At 40.8% G+C, this 19,256-nt stretch overlaps 1 protein-coding gene across 1 annotated transcript; it reads right to left on the bottom strand.

The window, feature by feature from the left end:
- Positions 1 to 485: 485 nt before the first annotated feature.
- Positions 486 to 17,851, bottom strand: LOC139979899 (uncharacterized). Its single transcript, XM_071991110.1, has 7 exons — positions 16,962 to 17,851; positions 7,902 to 8,069; positions 5,823 to 6,065; positions 4,700 to 4,888; positions 3,695 to 4,242; positions 2,644 to 2,749; positions 486 to 2,097 (listed from the first exon to the last, which is right to left on the bottom strand). Exons 1-7 carry the CDS (start codon positions 17,026 to 17,028, stop codon positions 1,931 to 1,933), a joined length of 1,488 nt encoding a protein of 495 aa, XP_071847211.1. The 5' UTR covers positions 17,029 to 17,851; the 3' UTR covers positions 486 to 1,930.
- Between the last annotated feature and the right edge of the window lie 1,405 nt (positions 17,852 to 19,256).

Here is a 19,256-nt window from a genome sequence, read left to right as displayed (position 1 = left end):
CAAATAATGACACCCTCACGTGTGTGTGTGTGAGGGAGGGGGGTGAGGGGGAGGAGGTAGGCCAGTTTGGACAATCCTCGTCGTCTTTGCTTGTTTGGTAAGGATGCATTAACAACCGATTGAAAAAGTGAATTGACCTAAGGTGTACACTCTGGATTCATCTTGTGCCAAGTACTCCAGCACCCAGTGACTGTGCAGTAAGGGGGGGGGGGGGGGGGTGGGGATCCCAATTTCCTCAACTAATGTTGGAAGGGGCATGAACCTTTATGGGCTGGGTTGTAGTTGGAAAATTTGGTAAATTTACCAGAATTATACAGACAAATTAGCGCATGCACAAAGTTAGGAAAAACTATCTTTCTTCGGCCATGTTGACTGAAGACCTTTACAAGTATAAATATATCTCACTCTGGCGGAATCTGATCAAAGTATTGGTGAAATCACGTCGCTGAAGGATAAAACTAAATCACAAAACAAAAATCAGAGGGATCAGTACTTTCAACTTTTAATACACATATGTTCTCTTAGCATTGCAAAATAACCGTAGGTCATCCTGCATGACCAGATGATCAAGAGAATTCAGGTACATGAATCGCGAAAATGCTGAGAGCCATGTATAATAGAGGACGCTCTTCAGGAAAAAAAAAGTTTCGAAAAATTGTTTCTCCTGCAGGTTGAAAATTTTGCTAACGTGTGTTGCTTAAATGCAAAATGGTCCTATATTTAGCAACTTGAATAATGATTAAGATTGTTTGAGGTGTAAACATACATGTTATATCTTGATGTACTATACACTATATATTTTGGGGGGAATATTCTGTCTGCCGGTCGACAGGTAGGGGAGAGGGACGGACTGATCCCCTAATTTGACTCGGAGGGGGGGGGGGGGGGGTGGACGTATACATGCTTGCGCCCCTGCAGGTAGGCCTATATTCCGGGGTTTTGGTAGAAGTCACGTATGTTGACCATCAGACTGAAGCCAATTCAACACAAAAGAAAGGTTTAGAATTGTCTTGAGACCTTATAAGTATTAAATATACTAATGTATCCCTGTATGTATATACAAAATGAACCTTTATAATTATTAATACATAGCAGGGGCCATCAATGGATGGGAGGAGGCAGGAGGGTGTAATAATAATAAACATATGCAAATTGAAGTTTCACAAATTTCCTTAGACCTTTTAGAAGACTATTCTTATCGATATACCTCCTCGCATTCTGAATCCGAATCTGTTACTCAGATAAAACAAGGACGAGACGCTCAATACAGACAAATCATCAATTTCCTCATCAATCATCCTTTCTACCAGTCTAAGACGAGGACTGCCAAAGTTCGCAGCTTCACAAAATATGAGAAATACTCAATTTTCATGACAGGTTGCATACGTTTAATTAGTGGACTAAGCTATATATAAAAAAAATAACGCTACAACAAAACTTTCCTTTATTTAGGTTTTAATATAACAACATTCACATTAATTCCCACTTTCACGTTGACATACAAACTCATATATATCCGTTTTTTCTTCTTTTACCTTTTTTTTTCTCAAATTAATGTGAGTAGTATTAAGGCTATCTCTTCAGTTTATAAACCTGTAGGCTACATGCTGATTCCAGTGTGAGACTGCGATTTTTCATGACAGGTTGCATACGTCTAACTATTAGACTAAGCTATGTAAAATTATAACGCTACAGCATAAACTTTCCGTTAGTTATGTTTTAATATAACAACATTCACATTCCCACTTTCACGTTGACATACAAACTCATTTACATCGTTTTTCTTCTTCTTTTTCAAATCAATTGGAGTAGTATTAAAGCTATCTCCTCTGTTAATAAAACTGTCCATGATGATTCCAGTAGTGAGATTTTGATTTTGATTTTGATTTTTTTACTAATATAGTCTACTTTTTTTTCGATCTCAAGAAGCTCAAATACACGATTGAAGACTGTCCGCCATTTTGCCTTCCTCGGTAGTCCCAGAATTGGGACAAGGTTTACAACTTTCTTGACCGGCCTCGTCTTGGTACGATCCCAAAGGACAAGCAATACAATCTTCCAACGTCTGGTTGTGGTAAGTTCCAGCTACGCAGGCCGCTAAGAAAGACAAAGGAATTAAAGAAAGAAAGAATGCGAGAAGAATGCGGATGCTTCACGGAAAACAGGATTGTAATCAACATGAATCTGTAGGAATGTAGACTTCTATTATGTTCGCGATAGGAAAGGGATGGTTGGTCGCATGCATGCTTTATACTACTCAAGAACATGTAAGAGGAATATTGTCAGCCATGATTTAGTACAAAGAAGTTAAAACGTCTAATTTAAGACTAAGCCGATTCAATTATCTGAGAGAAACTTAGAAGAGTGGTCAGCACTCTTGGGGAGTCGACTAGTATTAGGAACATTTTGGCTATAATCATGTGTAGTAGTGTTTCATTTTGAGGGGAATGGTGATGCACACTCGACGATGATCACACAGTCACAGTCCCGATGCAAGGGGACTGGGGCTGAGAGCGGATCAGTCGTTTGGTAGTTTGGTTTCGTGCCCAGGTTCTTTCCTGGGCGACTTTTTCATTAAAAAAAAAAGTATTAGGAACATTATTAGTGGAGGTCTTTTAAGGATCTTAAAGCAATTTGACTCACAGCATTTCATAGTTTTCCAACTCGGCATGAAACCCGCACTGCAATATGGAGATACGAACTCGTAATGGAACGAATCGTCCTGAAATTCCCAATCTAAGTCAGGAATCTGCAAGAGAAATGCATATAGACATCGAGAGTAACTTGGTGTTATTGAAGCCGGCGGTATTTCATTTCATTTACTACTAATTAACTACTACTCTATCGGTATTACCTTCACGTCAACGACAGTAGATTTACCGTGTATTTTAAAGGAACCCGCTGTGGAATAGAAGTAAGTTATTGAAACTTTTTCAAACAATTATATAGTTATATAAGTTATATTAATTTAGTTAATTTACGTAACTTTATATAAATTTTTCATCAATTTAATTTATGCTTTCAGTCGATCGGCATGAACGAAGCGGGTGTATTTTACCTTTCATGTCACATTTAACGTTTCATCGTCAAGTGAAAATCCCGTGAAATTTTTCCAAAAAGAACCAAGAACACAGCAGCTGCCTTTAGTGTGTCGCAGGAACGATCTGTTTAGCCTGCCGCATACCCTAACATGACGGATCACCAACCGACGCAACTCGACTTTCGTTACGTGGACAATCGTGTATAGTCGGGCAGTGTGCGAGGGTAGAAAGGCAGGCACATACTGCAATGCACCAACCCGACTGTGACCCGACGCAACTGCAAATCATTCGGGTCGCAGTCGGGTCGGTCTACTTTGCGGAAAAGTCTGCTCCCGACCCGACTACGATCCGACATTCGGTCGTCATCGTAACCGTATCGGGCATATCAAACATGTTTGATATTTAAGTAGGGGCCTGAACTTTTGTGGAAGGTTCATAGGCGGATGAAGGGTTTTTTTTAATTATATTTAGTTCTATAAAATTAGGTCTATCTGGGCGCAATATTGCATCATTAAATGCTCTTGAATGTTTGCGAGAGCTTGGAAGGATGTTTGTTGGAGGGGGAGGGGTGTACACCTGGAGAAGTGGTCTCATACTCACCTTTGATTCCTAAAGAAATAACAAACAAACAAACAAACGACAGTTATACTGACCTCTAAACTGATCATTCTCGATTCTATCTGAGTTTGCATGAATACTGCCGAGTCGTACAGCTCTTTCGATCCGAGATACGTCAACCAGTCATATCCGGTGCCAGATTGTAACGATTCCGCAGTAAAGTTCAGAGAGAACGAGAAAGATATGTTTAGTGTGTAACCCCAATCGTGATGGTTCCCTAAGCTATTCAAACCCGCCTCGTCCCGCCTTACTCTCGGTTGGCTCCCTCCGTCTTGGGCCCTTTGGTACCAGTACGGTTCATCTTGCGCAGCCCCTCCATCTGAGGTATCGATAACATTCATCCCACCATCATGCAGCCCCATATCTGTCCCCATCGTTGTTTCAATGTGAACGGCTGGTGCGCAGTCTACGCTGACGTTTTCTATCGCACATCCTTCCGGCCATTCACACACAGCTAGTACGTCAACAGACTTTATCAACTTGTCGAACGCTTCTTTAGACTTTGTTTTGATGACGTCATCGCAGTCAGCTGCGTAAAGTCGCAATTCGGCTTCCAAGACGAGACCTTTAGCTTCAATCGGCACTTGGGTAGAAATAAAAGATTTAAAAACTTATAATAATAAATATTAAGATGGCCAAATGAGCTTCAAAACCATATTTTTTTCATTTAGTTCATGCCCAAATATTTGAAAGAAAGCGAATATATAACTTCCATGTTTGGTGATTTTATGACATTGTATTTATTTAGGCTATATATTAAATTTTGTAAGCATTCATGGAATACTTTAAAAGTAAATGTCGCTATGAGCAGAACTATTATCATAATTGCACACAAAAGCTGAACAGCGCCATCTGTTAACCTCGCCTAAAATTACAACTTACATTTTGCAGACAGAATTAAAGTAAAAAATAAACCAATTCACAAGAGTACGATATATTCCGGGGTAGTGTGGGAAGGGGGAGATTAAAGACAAAGGCAAGGGAACTGGAAGGGGTGGAGAGAGTGGGAAAGGAAACAAGATCTAAGTTGACACACTTACTAATACAGTCGGGAACATTGCCGGGCGTCCAGATTCCAGCGGTTCCACAGACGAATAGATTCGGGAACATCGACCCGGGAGGAATATCATATGTTTGATCGCACTCCTGGAAGCATAACTTTCCATATTGCCATTCATCACATCGTAGACTACCATTACCTGGTGTGTTAAGGTTTGGACATCCCGCCGCTGAAAACAAGTATGGAAACAGATTATAGCCATTCAGACAACCACGTTACCAGCGTTCGTGGTTTCAGGCAGCAAAACCATATTTTTAGAGTCAGAGATTTAAGTGATTTAACGCGTTCATTGATACATATGACTTCTCATGTCACCATATAAGATCTACGCACTGTTACGTAGTCGATTTTGTTTTTATTTTTGGGAGGGGGGCGGGGGGAGGGCAAAACATTTGGCTGACGTCCGTTCTGGGGAGAAATCTAAGGGCTATGAATATCCACTTACCTTTGAGAAAACTTTGTTTCGGTAAGGGGCTTATATAGATGCAAAAATTGTGCTATTTCCATCATTTTAACTACATTTGTGTACATGACTTTGCGTGCGTTCGTGTCTTATGAAATGTAATTCATCTGGAAGAAACTTTGAGGGGAGGAGGCGCGTATCACTTATCCCGATGCTCCCAGTACATACGGCCCTGTATCTATTAATGGTATAACACATTTACAAATACACAATAGTACGTGTGGATAGGTAATACGCATATGTGTGGCAAAAATCTTTATTGGTTCATATGGGAATGTTTGTGTTTTGTTTTTATATTAAAAGACGATAATCAAGTTCCAAATGACGCACTTCGACTAAGAGTGTCAATCACTGAATCAAAGTTGAGTGGCGTACAGAAATCTCGTTCTGTGCTTATTATGGCTAAAGAAGAAAACATTCTGAGAAGCAGACCACACAGTGCTATAAATAGCAAGTATAGCCTATCCAGTATCATATATATCGTAGCTACTAATTTGTTCTCTTGCCAATTATTTTGGTGGTCCCCGGAAACTACTGTGGGGAGGGGTTGTCCATCTCCCCCCCTCCTCTGGCTGTCCATCTCCCCCCCCCCCCCTCTGGCTACACCACTACAGGCGGATCAGCCCGACCACATACTTACATCGAACACTCACGTGGAACTCGCACTTGGCCATGTTACCAGCTTCATCGCTTGCTTTACAAGTGATGTCATACTCTCCTACGTCAAACTCTCCCGGGTCGTGGGTGCAATTGACCTGCGGTGTGGATCCGGAGTTATCGATTGTTTTCAGTTCCCACGTGACATCTGCCGACCTTGATCCAATTTCCGCAAGAAAAACCAAAGAATGTGGACAGCGCGTAAGAAAGCGAGGGCGTTGTTTATCTACGGTAGTTTATAAAAAATAAAATGAAAATGAAAAATATTCATCATTTACATAGATATAACTTTTGTTAGTTGGGCTCTGTGATTCTTGAAACTATAAAGGCAAGTTATAAATCATTTTCTATTAACTATAGTCCTAAAAAAAAGTGTCGATAACCGTTACGGTTCTCCAGTTGGTCACCGAGACAGCATGCTAAACGTGCGCACTCGATGATGACGTTAGCTTCGTAGTCTAGATCGAGTTATTGTAAAAATATTTCCATTGTTTTATTTCTTAATTTTTTAATTACTGATCCAACGCATGTCACTGATAAAAGCAAACCTTAATTGTCCCGTCAAAAACATACATCGTTGAACATGAGGTTAACAATTCTCTATGGTGTTGTTATTGATTCGTGTGTTGTTTCCGGGCATCTGCCCTAAATGGTCGACGTGTTAAACTACGTAAATCAGTCACTTTGATTGATTTAAGAGCCCGTAATGTATAAAGAACATTTTTTCTAAAACCAGAATAATAAAATTGTTATCTGAGCCGATAGAAGTTGTTTTAATAACCTACAGAGTATGATCACCTATTGAAGAGAAATGAATATAGTTCTCGCTTCAGAGATCAACCCTGGTCAAGAAATCAACATCTGTCGAAAATGATTAGTTACATGTTTTCAAGACAGAGTGAGATATTTTTCTGAAGTTTGTTTTATTACTTAAAACTGAAATTTGATCAATTGGTTTCAACGAAGAGCTTTACATGTAAGAATTCAAAACGTCGTTCTAAAGTCTTTGAACTCTAAAAGTAGGAACCGCGAGCGGCCAAATATACCGTGCAGGTATGTACGGAAGACAAATTATGCCATATCAAAATATGACATCCTCCCCCTCACGATTAAAACAAAAGGAGAAGAAAGTTTGCTGATGGGTTGCTTAACTTTATAAAGTTGAGTTTTCAAATTCAAAATTTCAAGTTTTCAAATTGAAATTTTTCAAATTAAAGGAGAAACAACACAGATATATCATAATTAAATTTATTATTATGTTGATCTGTGTAATGAACAACTGACCCGAGAAAACTCTTGTTCCGGTTATGAGATATCCTAGTTTATAAGTGATGTCTGGGGGTTGCCATTTTGTAAATCTGTGATGCTACAGTACCAATATGGATCATTAGGTCGTGTTGACCTGACTTTTTTTGTTTTTATTCCGCTTCATACATCGAGAATGATTTTGATTCTATCGTGTTGACTTTCGCATTTGCTTAGTTGTGATTATATTTAGCTCTTTTTTTTAAACTTTGATATCTGGCTGTAGAGAGTTAATCTTTCAGATTTAAATTTTGGTGGATGATTTTTTTTTTAGTTTTGGTAATAGTGTGTTTCGATTTTGTTCTTTAGTAATATTATATATTTTGGCTATCTTGAAGTTTTTTTTCAAGTATTATGTGTGGAGGGTTAGCTCAGCGGTTAACGCCGGTGCCTTTCAATCATAAGGTCACCAGTTCGAGTCACTCCAAGATTAATGTATGTCGTCCAGTTACAGAGTTGTTGACAATTGACAATTCATAAAATGGACGTTAAATATGAATGTAAGAGACTGACTTCGGTCAGCTTGTGGCTTTGATATGCCAATGAGGCTTCTTCGCGAGTTCCTGCTTGCAAGAAGATCTAAAATACATACATACACACACATTATTTGAATTTAGTAGTGAAATCTTTTCCCCCTTCGAGTATGGCCGTATTAGTCTTCCGTAGATATACAATTCGGCCCAGGTTACTAACGGTAAATAAAAGTTCAAGTTAATGGTTAAAAAATGTAGACTTTAGATTTGATCACAACTCTTACCTACACATCTTGCTTCTGTAAAATTGATTTGTGTCAGGTGAAAATATTGGACTCTGTGGGGTACATAATCACGTGATTCAATCTCATAGCCGTACTTCGCACACCTTAACGAGCAGCTAACGATCATACCATCGGGTACGTTAGACATAGCATCGTTGCAGAGTTGTTCTGCAGCGAAAGAGAGAAGAATAAGAAAAGTCGGTTAAATTAAATGTGACAAACAGCTTTAAAAGAGTGGTAAATTCATTGACGGTACAATTGAATGCACACTTTCAGTATGAACCTATTGCGGTAAATGTATATATATATATATATATATATATATATATATATATATATATATATATATATATATATATATATATATATTCCTTACCGGTTTCGAACCTCTGAATTATGTTTGAATATCCCCTACACCACCCCCTACAGGGGATTCCTAGTCAACGACCCCACAGGAAAATTTCTCATTCGTTAGATTGTGATCTACCCACTACCGATCCATAAAGGTTCGTGCTTCCTAGCTGACTCAGTCAGAGGAAATTTGGATCCCTCCCCCCCCCCCACACCTTTCACGTCACTGTCCGCCAGGCGATAACATATTTTCAGGTATGTGAAACAATTTGTCCATAACTCCACACACGGATTGATATCCATTTCACTAGTTCAATCCTCTTGATGAAAAACAAAGGACAAAAGTTGTGTAATTCATTATACTGGCAGACCTTTGTGGCTTCCACCCCATGGGCCACCCCATGGGCCAACTCTCCTTCTTTTCATTAAACGTTTACCGCTGTACCAGCATGGCGTGTTCCACAGGTTTTGTCAGACCTATGAAAACTTGTTATATTATCGGAACAAATGGCACGGGGCCCCCTATTGCAACATAACATCGCTGTAAATTGGTGATATGTTTTAAGAAGTTAAAGGGATTCTTTTCCCGTAGCACTAATAGACTAAGCATTCACGGCGTAGAAGCTTATGGAGTATAAACTGTATCGGTGTTGCCATTAATATGCTAGCAAAACACATAACAGTCATCGATAAAACATTCTCAACATTTTCGAGATGTTAACATCGTGCAAGTCAGTGTATTCCCATGAGCTCTGTACCGCTATATTTAGGCCTACTAGAGGAATGGTTATCATGGGTCGTTCTAACCTTACATACACAAATAAGTGCCTCATGCAGTCAGTACGATGTATTGAGCCCCTTTACGTCACTTCCGGCCCTGAATAACCTGCCCGTTGTGATCAGACTTACGCCAAACCAGAATTTTTTTTTTATAAAAATGAAAGAACAAAAAGATGGCAGTGGCCGTTATGCAGAGTACGACAATGAAGACCTCGAAATCCAGTAAATAAAAACCCAAATAACTGGAGATTTACTGAGACGAGACAAGAGACTAGCCCTCTTTAAAGTCTTAATTCGCTCCCTGCATTTGATCTTTTACTATCGTTTCCCTTAACAATGCCGCTATTCTGTCAGCTGTTATAGTCAATGTCAAGGCTATATCGCCTGTTAGTCTGTCTTGCTTCCGCATTCCAGGTGTTTTATGTGAAATTCTCGCCTGTTGTTGATGTATACCTGTATACGTTTGTTTTTACATCACACATATAATAGACTAGCCTATAGGTGTGTTCCTAATGCAATATATCTGTTTTTACTTAGTTATATAGGTATGTTTTATTATACTTTAAAGTTACGTAAGTCTTCCATTCGTCACCAGATCCGCCCAAGTAAGAATACCGTCTCTAACCATGGCTGAAGAGGGGGAAGGGGGGAAGGGGGTTCGGGGGGGAGGGAACTATATTGTAGTGTATTTTCATTTTCCAATTTTTAGATTTGAGTGTACGCAGAAGGGGATATGGGAGGGGGTTGTGTCACAATGTCCCCGGGCGGATCAGGAGCGTGTGATGTATGCCCCCTTTTCAACCCCACGCAGAAAACAAGTACAACCTTGCGAAAAGACCTAACTATAGACCTAATTTATAGTCTAAATATGAATGTTCAGAATGTACCCTATCACGTGTAAAATCTCTTCCTTTTTTTTAAATGAAAAGCGATTCTGCTTCAACGACCCCAGGGCTTTTCCCCCTCCTTTTCATAACCCTGAATTCCCCATGATAGTCAGATACCAGTATAGTGATAGTCGTAGCCAGCTAAACAATGGGAGGGGGTGGAGGAGAGGTCCGGAACCGGGAGTGTCCCTCTCGACGGCACTGTCTTTACCTTTTTCCCCGGAAAGCAATTTTGGTGCTTTTCAAAAATGAGAGGGCACGTGCCCGCGATACACAGTGCCCTAGCTCCGCCGCCTTTTGCCTGCTTTACCCATGACATGCACGAGATGGTGATTGAATGCCATACCTATGCACGAGATGGTGATTGCATGCCATACCCATGCACGAGATGGTGATTGCATGCCATACCCATGCACGATATGGTGATTGCATGTCATACTCATGCACGAGATGGTGATTGCATGCCATACCTGTGCACGAGATGGTGATTGCATGCCATACCCATGCACGGTATGGTGATTGCATGCCATACCCATGCACGAGATGGTGATTGCATGCCATACCCATGCACGAGATGGTGATTGCATGCCATACCCATGCACGGTATGGTGATTGCATGCCATACCCATGCACGAGATGGTGATTGCATGCTATACCCATGCACGAGATGGTGATTGCATGCTATACCAATGCACGAGATGGTGATTGCATGCCGTACCCATGCAGGAGATGGTGATTGCATGCCATACCCATGCACGAGATGGTGATTGCATGCCGTACCCATGCACGAGATGGTGATTGCATGCTATACCCATGCACGAGATGGTGATTGCATGCCATTCCCATGCACGAGATGGTGATTGCATGCCGTAACCATGCACGAGATGGTGATTGCATGCCATACCCATGCACGAGATGGTGATTGCATGCCATACCCATGCACGAGATGGTGATTGCATGCCGTACCCATGCACGAGATGGTGATTGCATGCCGTACCCATGCACGAGATGGTGATTGCATGCCATACCCATGCACGAGATGGTGATTGCATGCCGTACCCATGCAAGAGATGGTGATTGCATGCCGTACCCATGCACGAGATGGTGATTGCATATCATACCCATGCACGAGATGGTGATTGCATGCCATACCCATGCACGATATGGTGATTGCATGTCATACCCATGCACGAGATGGTGATTGCATGTCATACCCATGCACGACATGGTGATTGCATGCCATACCCATGCACGATATGGTGATTGCATGTCATACCCATGCACGAGATGGTGCTTGCATGCCATACCCATGCACGAGATGGCGATTGCATGCCATACCCATGCACGAAATGGTGATTGCATGCCATACCCATGCACGAGATGGTGATTGCATGCCATACCCATGCACGAGATGGTGATTGCATGTCATACCCATGCACGAGATGGTGATTGCATGCTATACCCATGCACGGGGTGGTGATTGCATGGCATACCCATGCACGAGATGGTGATTGTATGCCATACCCATGCACGAGATGGTGATTGCATGCCGTACTCATGCACGAGATGGTGATTGCATGCCGTACCCATGCACGAGATGGTGATTGCATGCCATACCCATTCACGAGATGGTGATTGCATGCCATACCGTATGTCGAGACTCGTATAACTCGCATACAACAATCTCCAAATGCTTGCTAGCAATAATTGATTGGAAAAGTCATTGCTAGAACTGCATGATTTAGTTCAAGTAATTTACCTTTTAATTGACCAATTATGGCACTTTTGGCCTTCATGGTAAAGTGGAGACATACGACTTTGTCTCTGTGTATCGCTTTCATATGCACTCAACTTAAGTCCCTACAACCGGGTCACCCCTTCCTATACATATTGGAAAAGTTTCATAGGAAGTAGAGAAGCCAGGAAGGTTCACCTTAATGCTCTTATTTCGGAAGTCTTATTAGAAAATGTTGTCTTCTTCAATGTTTGTTCGATTACTTAAATATCATCAAGCCAGGTGTTAACTTTATCAACCAAACCGTGGATCGTTGCCAAATTGTTGTATACTAGGACGATACGTGAAATCTCATCTATTTCGCAATGAACGCTTCGAAGAAAAACAAGAGGCTTAAGACAGAAGTTGAATAAGAACCACAATATGCTTAGATACTACTTTTGTTGTTTTCTATATATTATTTTGATTGAGACTTTCGTCAGGGATGAGAGTCGTAACGTCGCTAACAAACCATTTGCTTTAAGCTGATAATTATAGTATCCCTTTAAAGATGGATTGTTGTAAGCTGATGACTTAAGTATTCCTTTAAAGATGAGGTCATAATTTATTGAACGCATATTTGACTTCGGTATTCAGTTACGCATTCCTTCGCCTTTCATCATCGAATACAACGTAATGTGCACTACAATGTTTGATCGTTCTATATAATGCACACTGATATACATACAGTAAAACCCTTTAAACGTATAGAAGCCGTACACGGAACGCCGATAATGCACATGCACTAAGCCTAGGGTGCAGGGTCCGGATGCACATTCCGAATATTATAGTACCAGGAAGTTATTGCAAACAGATTTGCGCTTTAAAGAACTTTCCATATTATAATTCATCAAAGATATCCTTTTCAAACTCAGAGCATACCACACCCTCCCACCACAACCCTCCCTCCCACCCACCTATACAACTTAAATAGTTATACTAATAAAAGTTAGCCCTTTCCTCAGAGACGCAACTGACAATTCTGAGGCAGTGTGTTCCAAATCGACACGTGAGACATCTTTTAGAAGCATCTTTATCAACGAACAACAGTATGAAGTCCGCTTAGATTGTCTAGTGTGGTATAGTTATGAACAGAATTGTTGACTGTGTAAAAGGAAGAAAAAGAACTTGGAAGCAGCTCATAGTGAGTCAGTTATCAGTAATTAGTAATCAGACGCATAAGTAATTAGGTCATGCAAATTGAGTAAGTTCAAGGATTCAAACAGACGACTGGTTCGTCCCGTGGTGAAGAGCATGTAATGTGTCTAATCATAGGCAATTTGATTTGGGGGGGGGGGGGGCTGTCACGAATTGCCCGAAAAATATAACCAAAATTTTTCGCGCGCTCCGTGCGCGTTCAACATGTTAATGTACATATCATATAGGCATGCGTCGGTTATTACATCGCATGCCATCGTGTACCGTACGGTCCGTGAAAGTTGCGCAGTATACCGCGGGATGCTAATACAAACCACGAAATGTCTTATGTAGATGGACTTCCCCAAAAATTCTAACCAATATGGAAGAGTAATAACACGGCAAAGGGTTGTATATATGTAATAGGCAGGCGATGTCATAACTGATGCATGCCTATATGATATGTACATTAAGATGTTGAACGCGCGAGCAGCGCGCGAAAGCTTTTGATTATATTTTTCGGGCAAGTCGTTACAGCCCCCCCCCCCCAATCAAATTGGGCTCCTACGCTTATGCCCCCATCTCGTAATCCCGCCTATGACCTTACTGTAATTATCGACTGAAGCTATAACGACAAGATTTTGAATTGTGACCTTTTGAAGGAAAAGAACGGCTTCATTCTTGCATGGGAACATTTCTCGAGTGTTTGGACTGAATCTGGTGTCAGAAGTGGAATCAGGGACGTAGCCAGGGGGAGCGACTGCAACCCCCCCCCCCCCCTTCAGTGTCGATTTTTTTAAACTGTTGTTTTTTTTAGCATGGTATTTTGTCAGCGCTCTTTTGATCTTGAATACTCGTCAGCTCCGTTAACTCGATTATAATCGTAGTAACATTCAGGCCTACTGATTCAACTGCTCACATTTAGCCTAAAGACTATTACAAGCCTACAGTTGGCCACTGCGTAATAAAATACTTATTGCCTACCTAACTGCACTCGATGGAGTGTCACGATCGAACCGTATGCACAACGATGTCGACAACCATGGGCGGCGATCCGTACTTCCGAGTGGGGGGGATATGACCTTGTTGACTATCTAAGCGTAGCGCCACCATCGGTTGGCGCGAAGCGTACAAGAAAATTTGGGGATTTACAAACCCTCTAGATGGCCGGAAACGGCACTTCCCGAGGTTTCCAAGCGGCATATACCCAACTTTAAAATAGGGAAATCATGTCCGAAATATCTCATAATCAGGATCCAAAATACTTTTTTTTTTTTTTTTTAATTTCGGGTGTTATTTTGGGAAAATTGCCCCTGTCAATCTTGTTTCAGGCGCTACGTTAAAATGCTCGAGAGCTCTTTTATATTATTCGATGAAGAAAATGGCCTCATGCAGGCTATTATAGGCCTATACACATGCAATACACAATTACACATAGTTACATTCCTATAGGTACCGATTGCTAGGACATCCAGGTGAAACGTGTATTAAGCATTACCCTGGTAACATGCTGTTCGAGGGAACATGTACGTGTGTAGGCCTACTATAGGGCCTATATCAGGGTTGTACAACCTACGGCCCGCGGGCCACAGTCCGGCCCGCCGCAGGGTTGCGTCCGGCCCGCCAGAGATGCTTGTACGGTGCAAAATTTTAGTGAGCAGATTTATTGATAACAATTTGAAGCTATATAATCAATCATTCGAACCTTCTGGGTCCAAAAAACTGCATACAGGTCAGTTTGTGTGACACTCTCAGCGGAGGGGGCGGCTGGACTTTACTCATCTGTTTTATCAGGAAGGAAAATAAATCAGTGCGAAAAATCGAGCGTAGGGTTCATGCGGCCCCTCCTTCATCATAATCATTCCATGTGGCCCTCCTCTGCAAAAGGTTGGACAACCCTGGCCTATATGAATACTATGAGGGTGCATATATGTACTATATCAATACCGTGGGTGCAATAATACCTTTTGTTGTTATAGGGCCAATGAAGCCTACAGTCAACTATTCTTGCTTTATAAAGACGCTTTATTTGAAAAGATCGCAATGCGTTTATGGTAGGCGAGAAATGAGCTAAAAAAGAGCCGTACATTCACGATGATGCATAAATGTAGGCATGAAAATATTCTTATCCCTGGCATTTGGTGGGGGGGGGGGATATGGTGTATTACATCCCCTCCACCCATTTTCATGGGGGGATATATCCCCCCTTCCCCCCCCCCCCCCCCCAGGATCGCCGCCCATGTCGACAACGTTCGTTCTCATCCTTTCTATGATTCGTCCTAAGTTGTTGCACGAATAGCATGTTATGAAGCTAAGCTAGCAATCGTACGTGATACGCACTTCCTATAAATGATTATTACACTGTCAGGTGCGTAGCCAAGAGGGGGGGAGGGGCGAAGGGGCGGCCCCCCCCCCTTGGGCATATTTTGTTTGTACGTTTTTATGATTTTACCCCAGTGATTACTCTGATTTTACCCCAATTAACTTATTGCACGACTATTTGGTCAGGAACCTATTCTACAAATCTTAATCACCTATGTGTCCTCCAGAAGAAAGCTATCCGCCATATATCACATGCTGCACCACGTGATCATACTAGCCCATTATACAAAAGATTAAATTTATTAAAACTAAATGATATTATAAGAGTCCAGCTTGCAACATTTGCATATAAAGCATGGAATGGATTGCTACCCGAGGCTTTTAAAGATTTTATATATAGTAATAGACTCATCCACAACCATCAAACACGCCATTGTAATAACGCCCATGTTTTATCCCAACGAAGTACTTTAAGTTCTTTTAACCCTCGTATTCGTGCTATAAAAACGTGGAATAATCTCCAGGATAATGTTAAGAATAAGCCTACTTACTCTGTATTCAAAAGGAATCTCCAAACTGTAATTATTTCTCACTATTGATGGATTTATTCTTGTGTGTGTTTGCGATTAAGATCATTATAAAGATTGTTAGGATTGCTTATTAACATTATTAATTTCAAGTAGAGTCAATTCGATTATTTCATCATTGTAGATGCTACTATTAACTTTTCTTTTTCTATTCTTAAGTTTTTCTTTCTTTTTTTTCTTTTTGGGGAGTCTCCTACTTTGTTAAGCCTTACAGGCTTTATAGGAGACTTCCCGTCACACTGTAAATTGTGATGAAACAAATAAATATACAAATATACAAATGATATTGCTAGTAATTTCAAATAGAAAATGCTAAGATGCAACTTGCAAGGCCTGAGAAGTGCCATTTCCCGCGATCTGGGAGTCATTTTCGGCCAAAATTGTCTTGTACGCTTCGCGCCAACTCGTGGTGGCGCTACGCTGAGGTAGTTTCCAATGTCGAATCTGCGGCTCTGATAATTTGCCTACAGGTTCGCCCCTCCCTTGGCAAATTCCTCACTACGCGCCTGTACACTGCTAATACGCTGCGATAATGATATTTGTGTTTAGGCCTCTGCACATCTGGCTGTCTTACAAGATATGAAAGTTTATATTGTCCATCAGTTCAGTTCGGCCAATGGATTAAAGTCCAGACATTGGACAATAAACAAGAACCATCCTTCTGGAAAAATTGTAAAAGAGCACTATTTTTGTCTTTTTGATATATTATGTAAAAGAACATGTAAAAGAATTCAAACAGGAAACAAAATCTGATATATGATATCATATGATAATGATGAAACTGGCAAAACATTGCACCAGATCGCATCTAAGGACCTTCAATTGTTCAAATATCTCAAAGGGGAGGGGGACACCACCTGCCCTTAGACCCCTCCCCCATATCAATCGCAAAAAGTGCTCCTCCCCTTTCAAATTCCTGGCTACGTCGCTGAGTGGAATACGGTTACCACGGTAACCAACTGTTATATATAAATCTCCATGTAATACATCCACACGTCCTGCATGTCAATTGCTCAACTGACTTCAAGATCAGGAATTTACCCTAAAAATATCTGCTATTATGGTAAAACTGCAAATAACTAATATAAACAATTGATATTGACTGTACAAAATAAACTATTACCATTTGTTGTCCACTTTGGTTATCACAACGCCACCCTATAATAACCACACATTTTATCAAATTTATTTTCCTGGAATAACACAAAGATATTATACTTACCAGATCGAATATTCGGGAGAAAAATTAATCCAATCCATATAATCCGGAAACCAAAAGGAAGTGCCATTGCCAAGTAAGTAGGTTTTCGCAAGTCCAAATAATGTAAATCAATTTAAACCCGCGGTCACAGTTGGTTTTCTATCTTGGTTAAACTATTTCTCAATGTCTTATGCTACAGAGGCAACTCTTGTTACATCGCTACGGTGAATGTTACTTATCTCTCAAGGGATCAAAATGACCAACTAAAAATGTCGAAAATATAATACGGCGTACCACTTTGTTATTGTATAAGTGGTGTAAAATAGAGAGTCTTATTTCGCCCCTTTTATCTTCTTTACGGTATGCGACGTGAGAAGTCGAGCGAAAACAACACACGCAGAGAGTGAGCAGATGCTTGGATCACCGCTAGCTAGGTGGGATATTTTAGCTAACGCGAACGACCTTCTCAGGAAATGTAGTTTCCATATATCGAGGGCAGACAACTGCCAAAAAATGGCCACTGTTTTATATTTTCTTATGTTTGATTGCTATTCTTGTCGATCAAAAGTCATTTAAAGAATATAATGCCAATGTCATAAGTTATGAAGAAGCAACATGATCGAAAAAACCTACTAACCGGAGTTTGAGACTCGCCAGGAATTAACGGGTGTTTTATCAACTTCCTGTTCTGTTTTACAAATTTTGAATAATACAGTTGATCATTTTTCGTTTCTGGATATGCGTTCATCTTTGTCAGCGGTTATCTTGGATTCGACTTTTGGATATCCACATTACTTCCTTTACACCTCAATTCTACTTGAGAATGGTCTATCCGTAAACTCCCTTACAAACTGACTCGATGATATCAAGTGATCTTAATATCATATACCTGAACCTTTGATCATTCCCTCCTTAATGTGAAAAGTATCTGTTCGCGCCCACCTTCTGCAGCCCGACTAGAATATTATTAAATATGAATCTAAGAGACTGACTTCGGTCAGCTTGTGGCTTTGATAAGCCAATGATGGCTTCTTTGCGAGTTCCTGCTTGCAGAAGGATCTAAAATACATACATTACAATTGAAACAAGATTGATTTGATAACATTGATCATCGCTCCCATATATGATACAGTCGGGGGCAGCGGAACATGGCTCAATCTTGGGGAGGGCGGGGGGGGGGGGTGAGGTAGGTAGGACGGAAATTTTATTTAAGAAGAAAAACCACCGGATCACATCAATACGTTCCGAAAAAGCCCTCATTCTGTACAAACAATTCCAGTATTTGATTGTTTTGGACACTTTTTTTTAGTTAATAAAGGGCACGTTTGTAGTTACACAAAATGGTGAAAGGGTACATTTAATAATCAAGGGGCATTTCCATATGAAAAGGGAAAGTTTGGATTTTTGGGCTCAAATCGGGACTGAATAGAGAGGTGAATGGTGCCATCATGTCAAGTTTAATGATGACGAGATATTGAGATGGGCTCTTCAACTAACAGTTTGAAATATCTTTCACTGCGGCAACGGAATGTCCCTTTAAGTATGTACACGAACGATGTATGACGTCATAACTGTTCAAAGTTCCAGCATTGTCCAATCACATCGCGTAATCTTTAAGCAACTACAAATAGACCGGTGCCTGGTATGAGGAGAGTCCTCTAACATATTTCGAATTACCTCGCCGTCCTGTAACCAACGGCTACCATGTCACGCTATAGTGGTCATCTGCAATCCTCCCTAGGGGTGGATTAGCCTACCGGTGTAACGGTTTAGAACCGAGGAGCCGGGGGAACCACATTTAAGTGCCGAATTCGCCGATTTCCTCGGGTCGCGGCAAATGCTAGTTTTACCCTATTACTGCGACAAATGCGCCTCTTGTTTTAAAGGCCTTCGCGCCACTGGTTGTAAAGGATTTTGGACGATGCGGCACACTCAGTTAGTTTCTCTCTACACCGAACTTGATCAGAGATAACGCTTCAAATTTCCTTCAACAACCGGCAAGCACAAAAGCCTATTTCTCTAGATTTTCAGCAGAATAGCTTTTCTCCAATGGTTTTCGAATAAGTTCACCGAATTAGCGGTAACCTACTTTTTTTTCATTTTGCAGGTCACGTCTCCTGTAGACATTTAATTACATGTATTCTAGATTCATGATTTCATTAACGGACAAAAAAAGAGGTAAGAAACTCCCGATTTGTAGAACCAAAACCAACAACTTGAATGTGTTTGTCCTTTTAAAGTGTGCCACTATCTGACCTATATCGAATGGACCTACTTTTCGGTCTACTTACAAGACGCAATTGGGGCATGATATTA

This window comes from Apostichopus japonicus, chromosome 14, assembly GCF_037975245.1.
Source record: "Apostichopus japonicus isolate 1M-3 chromosome 14, ASM3797524v1, whole genome shotgun sequence".
Classification (NCBI taxonomy): Eukaryota; Metazoa; Echinodermata; class Holothuroidea; order Aspidochirotida; family Stichopodidae; genus Apostichopus; species Apostichopus japonicus.
This window is presented reverse-complemented; position numbering and strand designations above follow the sequence as displayed.